The sequence below is a fragment of the Ipomoea nil genome, unplaced genomic scaffold, assembly GCF_001879475.1.
Source record: "Ipomoea nil cultivar Tokyo-kokei standard unplaced genomic scaffold, Asagao_1.1 scaffold2705, whole genome shotgun sequence".
NCBI classification, from domain to species: Eukaryota; Viridiplantae; Streptophyta; class Magnoliopsida; order Solanales; family Convolvulaceae; genus Ipomoea; species Ipomoea nil.
This window is the reverse complement of record NW_017619133.1, coordinates 2,787,137-2,811,719: the sequence shown is the minus strand read 5'-3', so window position 1 is coordinate 2,811,719 and position 24,583 is coordinate 2,787,137. Positions and strand designations below refer to the sequence as shown.

Genomic DNA, 24,583 nt, shown 5'->3' with positions numbered 1-24,583 from the left:
AGAACAGTAACACGATCTGAGTCAGAACCCATAATTAAAATGTCATCAACATACACCAAGAAATAAAGACGAATAATGTCACGAGAATAGATAAAAAGAGACACATCCGTCTTAGAAGGCGAGAAGCCCACAGAGACAAGAAAATCATGTAGCCTTGTGAACCATGCACGTGGAGCCTGTTTGAGACTGTATAGAGATTTTTTAAGCAAACGTACATGATTAGGTAACGACTTATCCTCATAACCAGGTGGGTGTCGCATGTAAACAGTTTCAGCTAGCTCGTCATTTAAAAAGGCGTTGTGAATATCCAACTGGCGAATAGACCACCCACAAGATACGACTAAAGATAAGAGAAGACGAACCGTAGTGGGCTTAACCACAGTACTAAAGATCTCAAAAAATTCCTCTCCAGCAACCTAATTAAAACCCTTGGCTATTAACCTTGCTTTATGACGGTTTATTGAACCATCGGCCTTCCGTTTGGTTCTGAAAACCCACTTGCAACCAACAACATTCATACCTGGTTGAGATGGAACGAGACGCCACGTATGATTATGGACCAAGGCATTGAACTCCGTGTTCATTGCATCACTCCACTCAGGAAACTTTACCGCCTGAGACTAACAGGTAGGCTCAGGCAATATAGTGGAAATAGTGGTTAAGGCAACATGTTGATGCGAACTGGAGCTGCGAGTGTTCATGCTATGCGACTGAGGAGGCGGAGTAGCACGTCGAGGACGTCCACGACACATGTCCCTTAGAAACAAAGGGGGTGAAACTCAAAGAAAACATTATTGTCTTTTGCAAAACACTGGACAGACAATAGAGAAGAAGAGAGAACAGGGACATGTAAAACATCATGTAACTTAAAAGACCTAGAATCAGTAGCTAACGAAGCGGAACCAACATTAACAATAGGCAAACATGTACCATTGCCGACTCGCAGAGTCTCCGGGCCATCATAACGTGTCGCAGAAGTCATCAAAGAAGAATTAGGCTTAGCATGATCTGTAGCATCAGTGTCAGGGAACCACTGATGAGGACCGTTGGAATCACCATTATCACCAGAGACGGCCACCCCGGAGCCCCTGAATAACGCCGAAAATAATTGGCTCCCATGTGACCAAAACATTTACAAATTTGACAAGGATCATCATAGCGCCAAAAACAATTGGCTCCCGTGTGACCAAAACGTTTACAAATTTGACACGGATCATCAATGCCACGTCGTTGACTGGACCACTTCTCATATGGTGTATCTTAGTTCGATGCCATCGGCTACTGCTACGAAGCGAGGTGGGACATGGAGGTTGGAAAGGAAAACCCTAGCTAACTGATACCAGATAAGAATATAATTGTGTTGTATTCAATAATAATGTCTGAGAGTACATGGAGCGAATATATAGAGAAGCTAGATAGAATCCTAGTCTAACACGAATAATATAGTTTTAGTCTAATATAAATAATATAGTCTTAATAGATATATCTACATATTATACAGGGAGAAGTGTTCTAACCTAAACCCTCCTAGGCTCCTATATATGCTGAGTACACACTACAGAGAGCTGCTTCTGAAGTGTCTATAAATACTGAGTTTGCGACAAAGGCTTTGCTAGTTTGCACATCGAATCATTTCCGTCTTGTTTCTGTATCTCCCTTTTCTTACCCACAACTTAACACTCACCAACTTCAATTCACACACTCTTACTGTGCTCCAGATCCACTCCACCCAATTATGTTGCCAAATATCTTATTTCCATCACTTCGAGATGGGACATCAAGGTAATTCTTTTATATATATATATATATATATATATATATATATATATATATATATATATATATATAACGCAGTACTCGTGTAAAAAAAAAATATAGAATTAATTTTCTAATTATTATAAATTTTTAAGTTTATAATATTTATAAAATTGAATCGGTCATTTTTTCATTACTTATTAAAAATAATTGTACTTTTAAGTGATTTTACTTGCACATTTGTATTAGTTACTTACACTTTTAATCCATATTATTTGCACTATAGTTTAAGTTATTTACAAAAATGTTACCGTATTTTTTTTAAATTACATCAGATCCGTTAGATTTGCACAAATGTACGACTGTGATTGGTCCTCATTCCTCTCCTGAGTGTCCGTTCTCACCTAAACGTGTCTATACTCCGTAATAATTAAGGATTAAAAAAAAATCATTTTCTTCATTTTTCCCTTTTCTTTTCCCCATTGAATTGCAATTCATATTGGGGATGCTATGAATTGCAATTCAACAAAATGAGGAATTGCAATTCAGTGGAATTGCAATTCCCTCCAATCAAACACTATAATTCGGATGGTTAAATAATTAGGTTGTAATTGAATTCCAATTACACCCAACCAAACAACCCATTAAGGATTTTTTTTTTAAAGGTCATTTTCTTCTTCTTATTTTTTTGCCTTTCTTTTCCCCATTGAATTGGAGGAGGTATGAATTGCAATTCAAAAAATGAGGAAATTGAGATTTGGTGGAATTGCAATTCCCTCCAACCAAACACTTTAACCAATCGTTATGTTGTGCAACCGTGTGCACCATGCATGGTGCACACAGTTGCAAAAATGACGTTGTTTTGACTAAAAACGCGCGTCCCACTTTTTTAAAAAAAAATCACTTTCGATTCCCTTCAACAACATTATGTTGTTCATTCATTCTGAATTTTTATTTCATTCATTCTGGATATTTAGTTCATTCATTCTGGATATTTAGACGGAAATCGAAACTAATTTTTTTTAATTCATGCTGGATATTTAGTTCATTCATGCTGGATATTTAGTTCATTCATTCTGGATTTTTAGTTCATTGATTCTGGATGTGTAGTTCAAATTATGCACAACATAATGCCTATTGCAGGGAATCGAAACTGAAATTATTTTTTTTATGTGGAACGCGTGTTTTAGTCAAAACGACGTCGTTTTTACAACCGTGTGCACCATGTATGGTGCACACGGTTGCACAACATAATTTGCCCACTTTAATTCAGGTGGCCAGAGAATTATGTTGTAATTGAATGGCAACTACATCCAACCAAACAGTCCATAATATTGGAGAACTATTGGCTTGTTTGTTTAATGGCAGATTCGCCAAATTTTTGACGAATCCACCATTTTGACATTTTGACTTTTGTCAAAACGTCAAAAACCATGTTTGGTAACTCAGCGGGTTGGAGCAGCGGTTTGCTCCAAACCGCTGAAATCCCAAACACTGCTAAGAGCAGCGTTTGGGGAAGGAAAATCCTTCCCCAAAACACCCTCCATTTTATAAATAATAATAATAATAATAATAATAATAATAATAATTAAACTTGTTTGTAAGAAGAAAGAAGCATCAGGCTTCTCTTCTCTTGCCCTTCCCATCAAAGAGAAATTGATTGGTGTTGAGCTCACTTTTATAAGGGAGTGCAATGCCATTTATTTTCTAAACTTCCGATGTGAAATTCTTATCCACATCATTTTTGTATTTTTTTCTTATTATTATTATTATTATTTCAAAAATTATTATTATTATTTCAAAAATTATTATTATATATATATATTCTTTTGGTCATTTTACATGTTAACATCTAATCTAAATAGCTAATTTTACCAAACATCTTTTTACAAACCGTTGATACAATCTGCTGGTCAAATCCGCTAATATAATCCGCTATTTACTTACCGCTAATACAATCCGCTATTTACTTACCGCTAATACAATCCGCTAATCGCTGATTGCCAAAGAAGGCCTAAATATTTTAACAAAATCATTAACAGAAAAATTAAAAACATTCCTTCACTGACTAAAAAAACAGTATAACTTATAACATATAAATTGAATTATGGACTAGAAATTTAACTTTTAAAAAAGTATTAAATATAATTCATTGATAAAATCCATAATTAAAGTTTCTGCTTTATTTATTTGCATCTTAATTTCTTGACAATTTTATTTTTTGTAGGAAAAGAAGTACCGGCAGCATTGATGGAATACAAGACAAGGACGTGCATCTGCCCTACTCAGTACCACTTCATCCTCATCTAATCACTGCCAACCACAGGAAATTCACATTGCACCACGAGAATCCCAAACACAGGTTAATAAAATTTCTCATTTATCCATACAACTTATATTAAGTCCAATATTAAAATTATTTTAAAATAAAATAATTTTAAAATATTAGTTTTAACCCATCAGAATTATATTTGTGAAAACCTTATATAAAAAAAAAATTATTTGGCAAATTTGAAATTAATTATTGCTAGATTATTTATGTGTCAAATAAGTCTCTAAACTTTATGTTAAAAGTCAGGAGGAAATTTCAATTTTGGTCATATGATTATAGGGGTCTTGTTAATTTTAGTCTCTGACTTTAAAAAGTGTTAATTTAGTACCTTAACTATGCAATTTTTGTCAATTTTGGTCACTCCGGCTAAATTGTTAGCCAAATTTCGCCGGAAAATTTTAATAATTAAAATAATAAAGGTATTTTGGTCGTTTCACGCCTCTTTTTTTCTTCTCCGGCAAGTCAATCCCTTTCTCTCCCGTTTCCGGCGTTCTTTCTCCCTGTAAACCCTATCTTTAATATCATCAAGCCTCCTTTCCCATCATCTTAGTTCATTTCATTCGTCGAAAATGGGAGAGGAAGGGATGGACTAGCTTGGGAAGAAGAAAAGAGACGTGAAATGATCAAAATACCCTCATTATTTTAACAATTAAAATTTTTCAGCGAAATTTGGCCGGTAATTTAGCCGGAGTGACCAAAATTGACAAAAATTACATAGTTAAGGGACTAAATTAACACTTTTAAAAGTCAGGGATTGAAATTAACAAAATCCATATAGTCATAGGACTAAAATTGAAATTTCCTCTAAAAGTCAATTAGGCTTTTAAACTTTTTTAAAAAGTACAATTACACCATTTAACATGTTATATTATAGCAATGAAGTCCAAAAATGACTTGATATTACGGATTATTAGAACTCCAACATCAATTTTGACCTGCTATATTTTTTAGTTTAACATTAAAATTTAAATATTTGATATAACTATTTTTTAAAAATTCTACATGAAAAAATTAATAGTTGAATTTGGACCATTTTTAAATAGAACATTATTTAAATAGACTTTTACAAACAAACCCAAAAAAAAAAAAAAAAAAAAAATCTAGTTAGAACTAACGGTTTAAACCAGAACCATCGGTTCAAGAATAGGAACCAAAACTATGATTAAGTTTATGCACACGACATTCGATCATATCTGCTGAATCACTAAATTACATATTTTACATGTCCTTTTGGAAATCCAACTTTTGGAGAAGAATAAAGAGTAATTGTTAGTTTCTTAATGAAAAGTGCTACATGTATTTTCATTTTGTATTTTTAATTTGTCCTTTTACACACAAAATTTTGATGTAGACATTTGTATTAGAACACACATAAAAAATAACTTATCAGACTGCGCCACGTCAGGAAGTAAAATTAAGAAGTAGAATTAATAATGTAGTCAAAGTTTAATATTCACTGGCTGTCTCGCACTTCATTAACTGCTCCCTAGTCCCTACTCCCCAGTCCCCACCTCCACCGTTGTTTGTTTCTAATTTTATTTTATTTTTAATTTTATTCACTGGAAATCTGACAGAAATAGAGGCATCAGGAAAATGGCGAACAAGGTCTCCAATTTCTCCGATCTGATCCAGCGCGTTACCGCGTCTTGTTTGCTCCACCCGCTGGTCACCGCCGGCCACCACGACGACGACGAAGTTTCGGTTAGTCGCGGCGGCGAGGACTCCGATGACGACAAGTACAAGGTGGAGAAGGAGAACACACATTACGAAGACGCCGGAGAGGAAACGGATTTCAAGCTTCTAGTCGGCGGTAACGGTAAGGAGGAATCGAGAACTGAGAGGATCATAGAAATGGAGATGATATTGGGGGAAGTGTTCGAGGCGGCGTCGGCCATGAAGAGGGCGTACGTTAGTCTCCAGGACGCGCACTGCCCGTGGGATCCGGATAAGATGCGCGTGGCTGACGTGGCTGTGGTGGCCGAGCTCCGGAGGATCGGGGTGTTGAAGGAGCGGTATCGGAGGAGCGTTGGTAGTGACGACGGCGGACGAGGGAGGCGGAGAGTCGGGGCGGCGACGCTCAGGGAAGTGGTGGCGCCGTACGAGGCGGTGGTGGATGACTTGAAACGGGAAGTGAAGGCTAAAGAAGCCGAGATTCAAAGCTTGAAGGAGAAGCTCAAAACGGCGACGTCTTTAGCTCATTCCAACAGTGGAAAGAAAGGGAAGTCAAAGCGAAAAGTGAGCTGCAGCACTCAAGGTCAAGCTCAAGGTACAACCTTTTTCCTTCACCGTTTAATTATTGTCTTACGCTTTTGTCCTTCAAGCTTAGTCTACGATTCAGGGGTCTTTTTGTAATTCCATCGTGCAGTATACTGATTTATACGCATCACTGCCAATTTAGTGTGGACTATAGTAATTTTTCCCATTTTTTATGTTTAATTAGATTCTCAAAGTCCTCTCAAGATAATTTAGTTAATACTTATTTTAGTTATCAAATATACTAATTTTATTCAAATTAATCTTTAATTATAGTGATTATCTAATTTAATCATAAATTATAGTAATTTTGTTAATTTAGTTTTAAACAACTTGTTTGTGTTTAATTAGATCATCGATGACATGTGTTCAGATAACATGTAGTGATCTTGTGCTCAGATGGCATGTAGTGATTTTTTTATGTGGAAGATCATGAGATCGAACTTTAGTGAATATGTTGTTGACTCTTTGTGTTTTATTAAGTTAAGAAAGTATGTCACAGATATTACAATGTAATCAGTAGCATTTTGCTCAATTGAGTCTCTCTTTAAGTCGGCTTGATAGTCTCACCTTAATAATATCCCATTTAGTCATCATTTATACTAATTTTATCTAAATTAATCTTCAACTATAGGGTTTTACTCGATTTAGTCATGGATTATATTAATTTTTTATTTAGTCTTTTGATTCTATCCGTCAATAATTCAATTTGATAAAATCATTAAAAAATCAAATTAAATAAAAAGAGTTATTTTGGTCTAAATTGAAAAAAAAAAAAAATTATAGTCTAGCTAGGATTAAATTGCGTATTAGCTAAAATTATGTTAAACTTCCCGGTGACTGCAGTGGCGGTGCCACCGGCGCCGGAGCTGTTCGAGAACACAATGGGTATGGTAAAAGAAGCTTCGAAATCCTTCACGGCGTTACTCCTGTCGCTGATGCGGTCGGCGCACTGGGACATAGCAGCCGCCGTGAGATCCATCGAAGCCGCCTCCTTCGCCGCCGCCGCCGCCGCAGACGCAGTAGTCGGGACCAACCACGCAAAGTACGCACTGGAGTCGTACGTGAGCCGCAAGATGTTCCAAGGGTTCGACCACGAGACGTTCTACATGGACGGCAGCCTCTCCTCCCTCCTCCACCCGGACCAGTACCGGCGCGAGTGTTTCACGCAGTACCGCGACATGAAAGCCATGGATCCGGTGGAGCTCCTGGGGATACTCCCAACCTGCAGCTTCGGGAGCTTCTGCTTCAAGAAATTCCTCGCGATCGTCCACCCCAAGATGGAGGAGTCTCTGTTCGGAGATCTGGAGCAGCGGCGCCAGGTTCTCGCCGGAAACCACCCCAGGACTCAATTCTACGGGGAGTTCTTGGAGCTGGCCAAGGCGGTGTGGCTGCTGCACTTGTTGGCGTTTTCTCTTGAGCCGCCGCCGAGCCATTTCGAGGCGAGTAGCGGATCGGAGTTTCATCCGCAGTACATGGAGAGCGTGGTGAAGAGCTCCGTCGCCGGCGGGATGGGAGGGAGAATGGGTATGGGTATGGCCATGGTTGTTGCGTTTGCCGTCAGCCCTGGGTTTAAGCTCGCAAATGGTTCTGTTATTAAGGCTAGAGTTTATCTGGCTCCCAAAACTGGGTTTTGATTTTTGACTCAATGGTCTTTTAAAAGCTTTTGTGTTTTCACTTTTTTTTTTCCCCCTTATTTTGCTTGTGGGCTGGATTGGCACATCACAACTTATTTGACATCATTACTTAGTTACTTGTTAACAAAATAAATATGTACTATTTTTGTTTATAATAAAGCATGGCTTCTTAATTTCATTCTGACTGACTAACAATAATGCTTGTGTACTTTATAAACTTATGACTGAGGTTACCGTGTGAGTGTTTGAATCTCACAACTAAATGGATGCCAGAAAGTCTTAGATTGAATCCGTGACTTAACATTAATCCGGCAAAGCTGGGATCGTCTAAGTTTTTTAATAATAATAATAATAATAATAATAATAATAATAATAACAATTACAATAACAATAACAAGGAATAAGGTTCAAATTGGCCACTGAACGTAACCTGAAAATGCAATTAGGCCACTGAACGAAAAAAAAAAGTGCAATTAGGCCACTGAACACTCCAAAAAGTGCAATTAGGCCACTGAACACTTCAAATGTATGCAATTTCACCGATTAGCAGGTTACCATTAATTTTAGCAGGTTACCTGCTTACGTGGCAGCTGAGGTGGCATTTTTAATAATTTTTAAATAATTTTAAATAAATTTTAATAATAGATTTTTAAAAAATTATTACAAAAAATAAACCCCGTCATTTTTTTAAAAAAAAAATTACATTTTTTAAAAAATTTATTATTAAAATTTATTAAAAAGTATTTAAAAATTATTAAAAATGTCAACTCATCTGCCACGTAAGCAAGTAACCTGCTAAAATTGATGGTAACCTGCTATTAGGTGAAATTGCATACATTTGGAGTGTTCAGTGGCCTAATTGCACTTTTTTCGTTCAGTGACCTAATTGCATTTTTAGGTTACGTTCAATGGCCAAATTGAACCTTAATACGTGTGTTAACTTTTTGTTAGATGATCAAAATATAAAATTGATTTTTAATTTTTGATCAAAATTTAAAAAAAAAAATGTTATACAATTACCAGTATTCTGTAATATAATTTTGAATTTTTCTTAATGAGAGATTTAATTTGATGTATTATAATATCCATTGCGCAGTACCATCACGTCGTAGCAGCTTCATACGGCGCTTGTTCGGATCTAGGATGCACAGCCGCACCCGGATCCTATAAAAGCTCTTCCATGCACCACCAAAATTGAATGGATCGGAGGTGACATAAGAGCCGATGTATTCTCCGATTTTGATAATGAAATCCGGAGAAGCTTACATGGCTGGCAGGCCGTGAACCTGCACCCAGAACGGAATGGAATCAAGCACGACATCCTCTGGCCTGGATCCTGGTGGAACTGGTGCGCATAGGAGCAAATTATTTTCGAATAACCATGGCCCATCGTCCATCACCCTCTGTAGGTCCTTCGAATGGGGGAATTGAAAGAGAAAGAGATCGTCCGCCAAGGAGACCGCATACATACCCATCACCGACCTCCATACCGACGCCAAGACGTGCTGCATGTGTTCAAACCGGATTGGACGATCAGTGAGCAGGCGCCCAACCAGGTTGTTAGGGATCGTCGGATCCGGCATCGCCCTCGCCTCAGGTGCATCGAGTCCTCCAGTGTCTTCTCCAATTGTTGAACGTCCATTTGGATCCACAATGTATGCCAGAAAATAAAAACGAAAAACAACTTTGCCAATACTCTACCCATCGGAATAAACAGATTATAAAAGCCCTAGATAGACTAGGGAGAGCACTCCTTCAGATCACGATCGAAGGAGGATTCCACGATCGGAAACAATGATCGGAAACACGATCGAAATCACTGAAGTTTGCGGAGCGTTTCCAAACCCACTTGGGTGAAGGGGCGAAGTACGGATAATTGGGTGGAAGAAAGATTGGATAGAGTCGTGGCTACGGTGGACTGGATGGACCTTCATGATGAGGTGGTAGTAAGGAATTTATATACTTCATCATCAGATCATTATGCCATTTTTGTGGATTTACACTCTGGACCAGTTCGGACAGCCCTGCGCTCTTTCCGTTTCGAATCCGCCTGGTTGCTTGAGGCGGGTTGTGCAAAAATTGTGGAGGATGAATTGTGGTAATCGACTGTGGCAGTGGGGCGGGGAGTACCATCGACAATTTGGAGCCCGTAGCAAGATCTTACGCCAAACACTTAATGATTTAAAAGAGAGTCGCGCACCTTAGGCCGTAGCTACTTTTCTGAAGGCGGAGAAAGTGTTGGGGACCATCATGCAAGCTGAGGAAATTTTCTGGAAATAGCGGTGCAACTCTGGTTGAAACATGGCGATGCGAACACGAAATACTTCCACAAGACGGCTTCGGCTCGGCGCAAACAAAATCTTCTGTCTCGAGTCAAAGACCATAATGGTGACTAGACCGAGGGGGAGGAGATGAAAGCAGCGATACTCAGGTACTATGAACATATTTTTTGTGCTGGCACTTGTGATGCAAACTTGTTTGGTCGGGTACGTGAGAGGGTGACAACCGAGATGCGAATCTCCATGTCACAACCTTTCACCATTGAAGATGTTAAGTCAGCTCTGTTTGATATGAAGCCAGAAAAGGCGCCGGGCCTGGACGGTATGTCCCCGGCCTTTTTTCAGCACTTCTGGCCCATACTGGGTCATGACCTGTCTGTTTTCATTATTAATTGCGTAGAGAATAAACAGTTTCCATCGGGATTAAATGCTTCCAATGTTGTCTTGATCCCAAAGAAATCCGTGCCGGAAAAAGTGTTGGATCTTCGCCCGATTGCACTTTGTAACGTGGTGTACAAAGTGCTGGCAAAGATGCTTACCAATAGATTGAAAGGCTGCCTGAATCAGGTGGTTTCTCAATCGCAGAGTGCGTTTGTCCCTAACCGATTGCTCACTGATAACATTATAGTGGCTGGAGAAATAGGACATTATTTACGGAGAAAATCTGGGGGAGTCCAGGGGTGGGTTGCTCTTAAATTAGACATGGCCAAGGCTTACGATAGAATGGAATGGCCTTTTCTGGAGGGAATGTTGAGGGCGTTGGGTTTTGAGGGAGACTAGGTGGATTTGTTAATGCTGTGCGTCAATTCAGTGAGCTATTCGATCTTGGTAAACGGGGAGGTGGCGGGGCAAGTTCGTCCCACTCGGGGCATTCGCCAAGGGGACCCGCTATCACCATATCTTTTCATCATTTGTGCTGAGGGTTTTTCTACTCTCCTGCAAATGGCGGAGGAACGTGGGGACATTCATGGTGTGAGGGTGGCCCGGGGGCCTCCGGCCATCACTCACTTATTTTTCGCTGGTGATAGCTTACTTTTTTTCAGGGCTAATGAACGAGAAGCACTCAAAGTTAAAGAGTGCTTGGATGTTTATAGTTGGGCCTCGGGACAGCTTATTAATTTCGAAAAATCCAATGCAGTGTACAGCTCCAACACTCCCACACATATCCGGGCGGTAGTGTCTGAACTCATTGGGGTTCCTGAAGCGGCAGATTTGGGGCGGTATTTGGGACTTCCGTCGATGTTGGGACGTAACAAAACCGCTGTTTTTCGCTACATCGAAGGTAATGTTCATGCACGGATTGGGACATGGCAGAATAAACTCCTTTCCCGTTCCGGCAAGGAGGTCCTACTTAAGAGCATAGCACAAGCCTTACCAATTTTCACTATGTCGGTTTTCTTGCTTCCTTTGCGAGTCTGCGACACTTTGGAGAAATTATACAACCGCTTTTGGTGGGGTGGGGGAGGACCGGACAGACAAGGGATACATTGGCTTAGCTGGGGAAGATTGTGCATTCCAAAGTCGAGGGGCGGACTAGGCTTCAAAAAACTGCATGAATTCAACATTGCCCTTCTGGCTAAACAAGGATGGAGGATATTAATCCATCCCGAGTCCTTAGTTAGTCGGCTGTTAAAGGCGCGGTATTTTCCCACGAAGGACTTTATGGATGCACAGTTGGGGAGTAATCCGAGTTTTATATGGCGTAGCATCCATGCGGGGAGAAAGGTGCTCGATTTGGGAGTTGCCAGGCGTGTTGGGGACGGGATTGATATGAAAATTTGGGGTAGGGGTTGGCTAACGGATTCCTCGCATGTTAACTTACGTAGTCCTTGTGTGGAGTATTTGCAAGAGGCAAGGGTGCAGGGGCTTTTAGATGGACAGGGACATTGGGACTTAAATATTCTAAGGGACATCTTTTTAGAGGAGGACGTGCCCAGAATTTTGGCGACTCCAGTGAACAGTCAGTTCCGGGATAGTTGGCACTGGGTTGGCGACGTGCGTGGTTGCTATACGGTCAAAAATGGTTACCGACGCCTTACGGAGGAAGCAGATTCACAAATCACTTCCGACAGATTTCACGCTTAGAAGGCTTTATGGTCAACGCCGATTCCCCCGAAGGTAAAGAATTTCCTTTGGCAGTGTGCACGTAATATCTTACCTGTTCGTGACAACTTGCGGTCTAAGATGGTTTGGATTGGCGGCGGCTGCCCACTGTGTAGCTACCCGACTGAATCGCAGGAGCATCTTTTCTGTCATTGTGTGTTTGCAGGGATTGTCTGGGGCGGCAGGAATGTCCTACAGGGCCGGAATTTCTTCGACTTTCTATCGCATGTGCTCGGCAACGCGACGGTGGATGTTGCAATGCATGCGGCTGCAGTTCTCTGGGTTATTTGGTCCACACGCAATGATGTGGTGTGGAACGATAAACGCCCACCGGGACCCGAAGTTCGGGAACAGGTTGCAAGGTTTCTGGAGAGTTGGAAGGATATCTACATTAAAACTCCTTCTGGCCCAACCGTAGCAATTACTAGAAGCTGGATCCCACCTCCAAGAAATACTGTTAAATGTAATGTTGATGCAGCGTTGTTCGGGGCAAGCGCTAGCTTTGGCATCGTCGTTCGGGACCATGGGAGGCATTTCATTGCGGCGAAGAGCGGATGGTTGAATGATGTGGTCGATCCCTATATGGCTGAAGCGATTGGTGTAAGGGAAGCATATACTTGGCTCAAATCTCAGGATCACAGTTCCATTATTTTAGAGTCCGATTGTTTAAATTTTTGTACTGCTTTTAATTCTGTTAATTCTGATTGTTCGTATGTTGGTCTAGTTGTGAAGCAATGCGTGTCGATTGCTAGAGACATGGGGACAGTGAGAGTCTCCCATGTGAAGAGATCAGCGAACCGTGTGGCTCATGAGTTAGCTCGGGCGACCGTTTCTTTGTCTGACTCTGGTGTGTGGAATGTTATCCCACCTGATTGTATTGCGAATGTTTTAACCCAGGAATGAAAGTTTTCGACGTTTTACTAAAAAAAAAAAAAACAATAACAATAACAATAACAATAACAATAATACGTGTGTTAACTTTTTGTTAGATGATCAAAATATAAAATTGATTTTTAATTTTTGATCAAAATTTAAAAAAAAAAAATGTTATACAATTACTAGTATTCTGTACTATAATTTTGAATTTTTCTTAATGAGAGATTTAATTTGATGTATTATAATATCAAAATAAATAATAAGTAAATAAGAAATTGAAGGCATGCTTGGAGGGGCGCACATCAACAACACAACCATTAAGATTCGATCTCATAACCTCTCACATAAGAGAGGTCACTACATACAATCTAAGCACAAGTTGCTTGAATCCTTTTTATATATATATATAGTATATGTATATCTATCCGTATAACGGTATAAGTAAATAAAATGCATATATTCTAATTAATGATAAAGTGACTTAATTGGTAGGAATGTAGGAAATAAAATGCATATATTCTAATTAATGATAAAGTGACTTAGTTGGTAGGAATGTAGGATACATGCGCCTTATAGCAAAGGTTACAGTTTGTGGAGAGTGGAGACCCATTGGGTGCAATTTGGATATATTTTCCCCAACACTATATTAAATAAGAGTAATTTTTTAATAAGAAAATATCATTTTTAATTCATTGACTATAATATATGTATCAATTTAGTCCTTGACTATTACAATTTTTAATTTTAGTGTATGACTATTCAATTTGTATCACATTTGGTCTTTGACTATTAACATTTTCAAATTAGGTGCATGATTATTCAATTTGTATCACATTTGATCCAGCCGTTAAATTTTCTGGTCAAAATTCGAGCCAAGTCACTGATGACGGGCTAATTTATTTAATTTTTATTTTAAAATTATTTTAATAATTTTTAAATTAAAAAACTTTAAAAATAAAAAATAAAAAACGATAGCCACCTCACCCCCTCCTCATTCGTCTCTGTCGGAGACGAAGTAAGAAAGAGGTGGGGTGGCCGACGTTCTCTTTCTCTCCATTCTTCCTTTGTCTCCGCCGGAGACGAAGAATGGGAGAAAGAGAACGCCGGCCACCCCCTCCTCCTTCGTCTTAGCCGGAAACGAAGACGAAGGAGGAGGGTGGGGGCATTTTTTTCATTTTATTTTTATTTTTATTTTTAAGTTTTTTAATTAAATAAATTAGTCAGTCACCGGCGACTTAGTCGGAATTTTGACTAGAAAATTTAACGGCAGAACCAAATGTGATACAAATTGAATAATCATGCACCTAATTTGAAAATGTTAATAGTCAAGGACCAAATGTAATACAAATTGAATAGTCATGCACCAAATTAAATTGAAAATTTTAATAGTCTAGGATTAAAACTGATACATGTATTATAGTCGAGGGACTAAAAATAATATTTTCTCTCTATTTTTTTAATACTATTCTTCCAAAAGGTTGAACCCTAACCCGACAGAGCATTTGGGAGGATGTAAATCATGGTAACTCAACTGAACATGAACCACAGAGGCTAGACCGTGCTCACTGCGCACAAGGAACCCCCCTCACTTTGAGAGGTTGCTCCCACTCTGCCGCTGGTGAGACTCGATCCCTGGTCATTTTTTTAATACTATTGATTCTATTACAAGATAGTATATGTTCTATACTTTCTCTAACTAATGCAGTCCAAAGAATCATTTACAAGGTAGTATCTGTTCTATATTTTTCTCTAACTAATTCAGTCCAAAGAGTCAATATCCCACCGCCGGTGGTCGATCCTGTGACCCTCTCTCAAAGGAAGCCACAGAGGTGTCATCTGAGCACAAGATGTTTGGCATAATTGAGTAATTTAGTACTTGTATTTATAACAAGTGTTATTTGATTGTGGTTTATAATGCGGTTTCTATTCAAACCATTTTATCAAATTAACTTAATTATACTTCATATTTTATTATGAATATTTTAATGTGTTTTGAAGTATTTTGATTTCGTGCTCCCAATTACGATGATTTTTAGCTTCGTCCTTGCTTGTAAGTTTTGTTTATAAATTTTTATTAATAATTAATTTATTATTTATTACTTATATATTATTTTATTTTATTTTATTTGGAAAAAAACTGAGGGGGACACCCAAATTACAAACTAGCTTTGTTCGTTGGCCCTAGTCTTTTGTTAGACGTATACGCCAGGGAACCTCGCTCCGCGTTGATCATCCCAAACAAATTCCCAGATATCATACGCAGGATCATCCCAAATAACTAGAAGTTTGAAATGTGTTGGTAAAAGACTCTCTCTCTTGTACTAAAGATAAAAATTAAATTAATGTCATTTTAAACTATTTTTTGAAACTCTAGTGTTCTTGATTAATGTCACTTTGAATGCTAATTTGCAAAATTTTTAGTATTCTTCCTTTTTTAAGTTCATATTTTTCGTTGTAATACATTGTATGCTATGAAATTAACGTTTCAATGCTCCCAGCACTATCAAGAAAAAGCAAATTGATTTTAAGAAAATTATTTTTGTGGCTTTGAATTATTTTCTTGAGTTACTATGATGTGATTATTTCAGGAAATATTTTTTAAATAAAATTTTCCATACACATAAGTTTAAACTTTGAACTCTCAACCCATTCTTAAATAACTCAACTCCTTTATAACTTGAATTAACATATTTTTGGGTATCCTTTCTCATTTATAATGTAGGTATTAAAGTTATTAAAATTTGAACCATAAACTTAAGGGTCCATTGATCAATGCTCATACCTTGGAGATTGATGGATCTCTCAACGCTGCATTATGGTTACGTTACTTCATCCATCGTGTGATTGCGGTAAGTGAAGCATGCTTAACCACAGAGTTCTTTGGTTATTTGGTTGTCATATCTTACTTAAAACCAATTGGTGATAAGTAGGTGGACATTAATCATTTAACCAAATCCTTCCATGGTAAGCCACAACATCACTTCTCGAATCGAGCAGAGGTTGAACTCGACCAACACGACTGACGCCCAATAATCTCCCTCCTAGCACCTATCGTAACCTTTGATCACCAACCCAGTTGCTAGAAATTGAGTAAAAATAAACAATTAAATTTGAATTTCAATAGCATTTGAATGGTACAAACAGGGGGAAATAAAACTCTTAAAATGTGTATTTATATTTATTGGATAACGTAAGTAAGTATTCAAAGAGTCAAGATGGCTGAGTTGGTCTAAGGCGCCAGTTTCAGGTACTGGTCCGAAAGGGCATGGGTTCAAATCCCATTCTTGACATTTTCTTTATTATTCTTGATGCTTACTAAAACACCAAGAAATCCAAGCACAGCAATCCGCTAAGAAGAGCAGCAATGTTGAGAATGTCACAACACCAATATTGTTTAGGATTCCATGCCTAATCCTGCAACAAAACCTTGCCAAAGCAAGCAGTATTCACTGTCAAACACTGGAAAACTGTCCATTTCTGAATACTTTTGAGCAACAGATTATCTTATTAGATTTGGCCGATAATTGATGGGGAACAAAATTACTAATGAATATAAATTTCTCATGTTGGACCCAAAAGAATTTGGGAAAAAAGAATTCACACAAAAACAATAAATAAATCAGAAGTCTAATACAAAATACAGGATCATATCTTCTTTTGAGCCCCAGTGAAAACAGGTCAAGAGTGGTTCCCCACATAACCCTGGGATGACTCAAAGTCTAACCTATTGGCCACAGATACGGGTGCTTATATACTGAGTACACCTTGTCAGGGTTTTCACCCAAGTAAATTAACTTCAGAAAAAAAGGACAAAAAAGTGTTGGTTTTAACATAATTTCTCCATCACTTTCTTCTCCTTCACTCGATGAGATTCCATATCCAATCACCCCATCACTCGATTGGCTTTAACAAAAGTGTTGATTTATTGACATAATGTTGTTTTTCAGAAAACCAGAGATTTAATTTCTCTGTATTGAATGAGATGGATGAGAAGCATACTTTGATTTCAAATCATCAACACAGCAAATGATAGTAATCCAAATTGAATACTACCCAAGTTCCTCAACTTCGAATTTAAGGCCGGGAAAACATTGTTAGTCTACCCCCATGCTTCTAATTTAGCAAACCCATCCTAACAAGCTTACTGCTAATTGACGAAAAAGACAATATCTGATCCAAAATTCTAGCTAAGCATGAACACTTGAAATATGGTAACAATCATTTCCAATACTACGGCTCAAACCGAATACTAACCTCTTCATCATGTGAATCACACCATGGTGGAGAGATGCTTGCTCTGATTCTGAAGATGTGAAGCAAATAAAAAGAAAAATTCACTTAGACGGGTAATTTTGAAGAGGCAAACTAATGATAGAGTTAATAATAAGGTAATCAAACAAGAATAATGAGATTAAACCAAACCCTAATTGTTCCTTACAGTAGAGGCTTGCGGAAGATCATCGGTGAGAAAGGGGAATAATTGGCAGCTTAATATGATATTCTTGAGGCGAAGAGTGCTGCTGAGGAAGATCCTCGTGGAATTCAGGGGATCCAACAGGAGAGAAATCAGGACTGCTCATCATCATCATCTTCGTCGTCAAGCATGGCCGATGGGGATGTAAATGAAATAAGAACGCTGTTGTTGTCCCACATCGGATACTTCTAAGCTTTTAATAGGGTTTATGTATGTTTTTTTCAAGCCGGTGGGTGTGTTCGTAGAAAGGAGAGATGGTTGGCATCTCCCCTGACAGGGACGGGAACGGCCTTCGGGCTTTTCCTTGTTAGCAAACACATCGGTTAAGGCAACCCACTTCGGTGGATCTATAACCCAATTTTTTTTTGCTCCTTCGAGTCCCAACGTAACCCATTTGCAACGATACTCAATTGGCCCAAACCCACAAATGAAACAACTTCGAGGATTTTTGGGTTTAACTAGTTATTATAAGCGATTAGTTCGGAGTTATGTCCATATTAGACCATCTTTAATTCTTCCCACCAAATTTTATACCAAAAGAAATATTTCCAACATATTCTTACTCTAAATTTTTTTTTTTTTTTTTTATCTCCAATTCATACACCAAATTTATTCCTACACTAAAACAATTTATATTCTCATAAATTAAAAGTTTATTTTTATACTTTTATTATTTTAATAGAGTTAATTCTCAAAATAGTCCTTTGACTATGACATTTTCTCAGATTGATACCTTGACTTTTAATTTCGTCAAAGTGGTCCTCCAACTTTTGAATTTTAAGCCAAAATGGTCCTCCATTAGCTTTGGCGTTAAGTTGGTGTTAAAATGAATGGTAAAACTGGAAATTTAGGTTTTGCACTCCAATTTAAAGCAATTTGTGATTCCTTTTAACAATTTGCGCTCATATTTCTTCAAATTAGGTTTTTGCTCTCCTAAATCTGCAATCAAAATGTGGGATAATCAACTAGAAGGCCATAAATCTTTACATTGGGAAGTTTGTGGATAATCAACTGCAGGAGGATTGTGACTGGTTAAGTTTTGAAAGTTGAAGGATTATGGGTGGTTAGCTTGGATGGTAGCAATTTGAAAGTTGAAGAACCATGAGTGGTCAATTTAAAAGTTTAAGACTAAACGTGGCAAAACCACTATATTCAGAGGATCCTATATGGCATTAACTCAATTAGGAATAAATAAAGGCCATGTTTGGTAAATGGTTGTTAACTGATGGCTGTTAACTGATCGTTGTTAGTTGTTAGCTGATTTGATTAATTAGAGGCATAACTAGTTAATAACATTAACTGATTATAGAAATGTGTTTGGTAAATTAGCTGTTAGCTGTTAGTTGTTAGTTGTTCGATATAATTTCTTTTCTCAAAAAGCTAATTGAAAAAGTTGTTTTGAGTAACTTTTTGAATTTTAGCATTTTGGAGTACAAAAAACTAATTAACCAAACACTTATATTGATTTTTAAACCATGTCAAATAAGCTAAAATTGAACTATAGACTAACTATTTTACCAAACAGGGCCAAAATGTAGACACTTACAGACTTACAAGCTGCAAATATGCAGTTTCACACTTTCAATTTTTAACTTTCATTGTTAAGCTTCCCAAAGACATTTATAAAATTGTTAACACTTAAAAAGTTAAAGATTTTAATTGATAGAGCTTTGAATAACAAGTGACATATTGAATGACTATGTACTATGTAATATGTTAGTTGTTAAACATAGCAAGTTAATAGCATACCATTACAACTTCTAAGAGACTATAAGTGCAACAAAACCATAACCTCAAAAAATATCGTTAGATATATTAAATAAACAAAAACAATAATCAAGCAAGTTGCAACCATTTTATTTATCAAGTATTTTGATTCAAGTCATTGACAAGCACATCTATGATATAAAATACAAATATATGTGCAAAAAATTTAACAAATTATAATTTATTTCACAAATAATGTATATGAAGTTAAGAAAAAATAAAATACACTATTACATTTTTCTATGTTCACAAAAAAAATGCAATCTTCCTCATATCATCTCCAACGGGCCTCTATTCCACCAAAAAAAAATAAAAAATAAAAAATAAAAAATTCAGCTCCAACGGGACGCTATTTCACCAAATCTGTATAAGTTTTTTTTTCCCTTCATTTTGACCCATCTTTTTTGTTTAATTCCTTTTGTGTTTTGTTTTTTTGTTTTAATATATTTGTATATTTTGTTAAATTGTTGGCTATAAATTTTATATTATTTAAAATGAATTATATCATTTGAAAGATCTCATCAAGACGATTAAAATAAGTCTAATATTGAACATAGATTAATTAAAAATGAAAACACATGCACTGGACTTGGAAAAAACTGTCCAACAGCTTGGGCCGGACAATATGCTGGGCGTAGTCGAGAACCAACTATTGTTCTCGAGGCCGTAGCTGATTATGATTTATGGATTTGGCATGCACATTTTGGTTTGCCGGGGTCGAATAATGATATTAATGTGTTGGAGGCATCACATTTGTTTGCAAACATTGCAAATGGTACGACACCTCCTGCTCATTATGTTATTCAAAGGAAAGTGTACGATACAGGATATTATTTAGCTGATGGGAAATATCCGAAATGGTCAACCCTGGTACAAACTATTCATCAGCCCCTAGGACCAAAGAAAAAGTTATTTGCAATGATGCAAGAAGCATGTAGAAAGGATGTAGAACGTGCATTTGGGGTCCTTCAATCAAGATTTGCAATAGTCAAGGGACCAGTACGTTTTTGGGATAAACATGTATTGCATGATATAATGACATCATGCATCATAATGCATAATATGATAATTGAAGATGAACGTGATGAGCAAGTCAATATACAAAGTTGGAGAGAAGCACCGGCGACTGAGGTTGATATATGTAGAGATGAAAGAATTGTCTTTGAAGAGTTTCTTGCTCGACATAGGCAAATCAAAAATAAAGAAGTGCATTATGCGCTTCATGATGCATTGATCGAGCATATGTGGGAACATTAAGGTAATTCTGTCAATTAAATGTAGCGGATGTTCTATGAGTTATTATTGTGGAATAAAATAATATTTCCATTATAATTATATTGTATTCTTTTTTATTTTTATATATTTACATATTTTGTTAAATATTAAACATAAATTGTATATTATTAAAATAAAATTATATCATTTGAAAGATCTTATCAAGACGATTAAAACAAAACTAATATTAAATATAATTTAATTAAAAATAAAATTACATAAAATATAATTAAAGTCTAATTTATTAAATTACAACTATTAGTTTTGTAAAAAGAATAAAAGTGTAAATATAAACTTTATGAGGGTGTAGGAATAAAATTTGGTGTAATGGGTTGGAGATAGAAAAAATTTGGTGTAAGAATATGCTGAAAATATTCCTTTTTGGTGTAAAACTTGGTGCAGAATTTGGTGCAATGGTTGGAGATGGTCTCAACACTAATTGGTTTTTTGTTAAGTCGAATCTAATCTTGAGCACAAATTAGTGCTTCCACCATTTTTGGTGTTAAGCTACTTCGGAAGTCATCTAGTACCCTTCCACCAGTGCTAAAGGTAGATTCAGATGCAACTGAAGAAATTGGGATAGCTAGAACATTCCGTGCCATTTCAGCCAATATAGGAAATCTTGGTTGATTAACCTTCCAAGAATATCAAAAGATTGTTCATCTTCTGTATCTTCCTTTAAATATTTGTCTAATTATATTTTTATGAAATAAGATGCGTCGCTTCTTCCAAACGCAAGTTTTGAAAATAAATCCATTAACTTCAGATGCATCCAATTCAGTGATCTTCTTAAGGCCTGAAGTTTCAATTTCTTCAAGGATATCATATCCTGACCCTAGCGGTGCCTCAAGTGTAACCGCTTTGTTCTTAATGAACATTGTTTTATTCCTACAAAAATGATGATTTGTTGACAAAAAATTTCGATGATTGTCAAACCACAACTACTTACCATTATGTTTTAAGGTGAATGCGTCTAATTTCCTAACAAAGTGTAAGTGCATTATTTTGTCGATTTAGAGACTTCATTATAACTTTTATAGTTATGGAACTTACCTGCACTGTTTGTATATTTAGGAGACCAATTTAATTCTTTTTTAGATGTATCAAATTATCTAAAAACCAAAGTGTCGTACATTGTGATTTGATGACATCTGATATGTTATATTTGCCCAACATGGTGCTTGTCGTGGTCTTGCTATGGTCGGCTCCGAACCGCCGAGTGCCGTTCTCCTCTGCCCGACCACTACCTTTCCCGACCATCATCATTCCCCATCGGCCCTTCCCGGGCGAGTTCCACATGCATATTTTTCCAAGGAATCTATACGTGTCAAAGACACGTATTGCCTATGAGCTCATCCGATGGGCGCTAGACACGTGCCCACCATGTTGGCAGCCCGGGTTGATGTTCCCTCCTTTGCGCCTATAAATACTTAGATTTATTACGGTAATGGGGGACTTTTTGACCTACCCAAAAATTCAGGCACCTGCTCAGTAGCTCCCGACCCATTGTCGTTAGACTCTGAGTAGTGGTGACCGTATACAGGTGCTGTACATACAAGCGCGTATTAATACTATCAACATCGTTGTGACCCTTTCAAATGAAAAGTCAAATGTTTAAGTCTCATTTCAATAAAAAATGTTGACATATCATGTTGTTGAACATATATTAAGAATATGTTAGATTATACGGAGTATTATTTAAAAAAAAAAAAAAAAAAAAGCATACAAGAAAATACTCCAAACATACTCCGCAAGTCCTGAATAAATAATACTAATCCGTAATACACGACTTTATGGCGGGAGAAATGGCAAATTCCCAAACTCATTTCGGGTCCCGCCAAATCCGAATTTCCGAGCCCTAAAATTCTCTAGCGCTCTTCCAATCCGCTTTATAAAAACCCGAAACCCGCGTTTTCCTCTCATTTTTTCCCACTCATTTTCGCTTCCCTCATCTTTCTTTCGTTTTCAAACCCTAAACCCAAGTTTGCCCGCGAGCACCCCAGGAATTTTCCGGCGAGAAAATGTTGGAACTTCGTCTTGTTCAGGGGAGTCTCCTCAAGAAGGTGATGGATGCGATCAAGGACTTGGTTAACGATGCCAACTTCGATTGCTCCGCCACTGGCTTCTCGCTTCAGGCCATGGACTCCAGTCACGTCGCGCTGGTCGCTCTCTTGCTCAGATCTGAAGGGTTCGAACACTACCGCTGCGACCGCAACATCTCCATGGGGATGAACCTCAACAACATGGCCAAGATGCTGAAGTGCGCCGGAAATGATGACATCATCACTATCAAGGCCGACGACGGCAGTGACACTGTCACTTTCATGTTTGAAAGCCCCAGTAAGTCTTGAAGATTTAAGTAAATTTTTGGATCTTTTTGTTGTGTTTCGAGATTCATTGGTTTGGCTTTTATTTTGTGTCCAGTGTAGCACAATTTTAGTAGATTTGATTATCCAACTGTTCTCTGCCATCACAAACCTTTATTTCGAATTTCTAAATATTTTAAAGTCTTCCATAATCATTATAAATGTGTATTTTCAATTTCTTGCCGTGAGATTTTCTAATTAACTGGAAAGTACACAGAGATATAAAGTGTGTTTGGAAAGCTTATCATAGATTCATGATCTGTTGAAGAGGTTTTTAAAATTTTTACTTGTTTTGTGGTGGTTGGAGTGCTCTATTTTCCTGTTTATATGTTTCTTGGTTGTACTTTGGTTGTGTAAATTGGAATTAAATGGTACTGTGAAGCAGAGGTTTTCTTGACTGATGTTCTTGGTTTATGGTTCATAGCCCAAGACAAGATTGCGGATTTTGAAATGAAGCTTATGGACATTGATAGTGAGCATCTTGGGATTCCAGAAACAGACTACCATGCTATTGTTAGGATGCCATCTGCGGAATTTGCTCGGATTTGCAGAGATCTTAGCAGCATTGGTGATACAAGTATGTTTTTCATTTCAATATCATTCTTGTGTTTTGGTTTGAGATATAATCTTTTGTGTAATATTGTTTCAAATTATGGTTGCAGTTGTTATCTCAGTGACAAAGGAAGGAGTGAAGTTCTCAACCAGAGGTGACATTGGAACTGCAAATGTGGTGTGCAGACAAAACACCACAGTAGACAAGGTAGGATGATTTTGCACTAAATTGCGATTGAGTGTTAGTAAACCCTGTCTTGTGATCTTAGCCTGCAAAGGGTTACAATTAAACCATCCTAGATTACTTATAGCTTACTTACTCAAACCGAAACCAATGGGGCAAGGATATGAACTTGTTATCTTGTGGTTACAAATATGAATCTCTTGTCATCTTGGCTGGGTTATCTTCATTTGCTTTGATCTCTTTGGATCGTTGTTTATTTGTTGAATCTAATTTGCATTGTTTGTTGGTTGAATCTAATTTGCAGCCAGAGGAGGCGACAGTTGTAGAGATGAATGAGCCGGTGTCGCTGACATTTGCTTTGAGGTACTTGAACTCTTTCACAAGAGCAACTCCATTGTCGAGCACGGTTACCCTCAGCTTGTCTTCGGAGCTTCCTGTTGTTGTTGAATACAAGATTGCTGAGATGGGACACATAAGGTTCTATCTGGCACCTAAGATTGAAGAGGATGAAGAGGATACTAAGCCTTGAGGAGCCTGCTCTTTGCAAAGCATAATCTTGTTGCATTATGCTAAATGTATGAATTTTAGGGATATTTTGGCATATTTTCATTTTCACAAGTAACTTTGTACTGTATTTGCAAAACTATTAAAATCGATGCAGCTAGCTTTCTTGACATATCTTTGCTCCAGCTTCAATTTTCAATTCAAAGGTAGTTTAGCACAAGTCATC

General features: G+C 37.4%; 3 protein-coding genes, 1 long non-coding RNA gene and 1 other non-coding gene across 5 annotated transcripts; 4 read left to right on the top strand and 1 right to left on the bottom strand.

The window, feature by feature from the left end:
- Nucleotides 1-1,619: 1,619 nt before the first annotated feature.
- Nucleotides 1,620-8,155, top strand: LOC109156219. Its single transcript, XM_019304079.1, has 6 exons — nt 1,620-1,782; nt 3,983-4,117; nt 5,662-6,341; nt 7,187-7,852; nt 7,886-7,980; nt 8,011-8,155. Exons 1-5 carry the CDS (start codon nt 1,736-1,738, stop codon nt 7,975-7,977), a joined length of 1,620 nt encoding a protein of 539 aa, XP_019159624.1. The 5' UTR covers nt 1,620-1,735; the 3' UTR covers nt 7,978-7,980; nt 8,011-8,155.
- A 3,043-nt stretch (nt 8,156-11,198) lies between these two features.
- Nucleotides 11,199-12,341, top strand: LOC109156333. Its single transcript, XM_019304170.1, has one exon. It carries the CDS (start codon nt 11,199-11,201, stop codon nt 12,339-12,341), a length of 1,143 nt encoding a protein of 380 aa, XP_019159715.1.
- A 4,040-nt stretch (nt 12,342-16,381) lies between these two features.
- LOC109156305 lies at nt 16,382-18,073 on the bottom strand. The gene is made up of 3 exons (XR_002049993.1): nt 17,674-18,073; nt 17,490-17,538; nt 16,382-16,661 (listed from the first exon to the last, which is right to left on the bottom strand). It is a non-coding gene; the product is annotated as an uncharacterized LOC109156305 (long non-coding RNA).
- TRNAL-CAG lies at nt 16,445-16,525 on the top strand. The gene has a single exon. It is a non-coding gene; the product is annotated as a tRNA-Leu (tRNA).
- Nucleotides 18,074-22,646: 4,573 nt separating the features above from the next.
- Nucleotides 22,647-24,529, top strand: LOC109156422 (proliferating cell nuclear antigen). Its single transcript, XM_019304284.1, has 4 exons — nt 22,647-23,091; nt 23,542-23,694; nt 23,780-23,877; nt 24,158-24,529. Exons 1-4 carry the CDS (start codon nt 22,773-22,775, stop codon nt 24,380-24,382), a joined length of 795 nt encoding a protein of 264 aa, XP_019159829.1. The 5' UTR covers nt 22,647-22,772; the 3' UTR covers nt 24,383-24,529.
- Nucleotides 24,530-24,583: the final 54 nt, after the last annotated feature.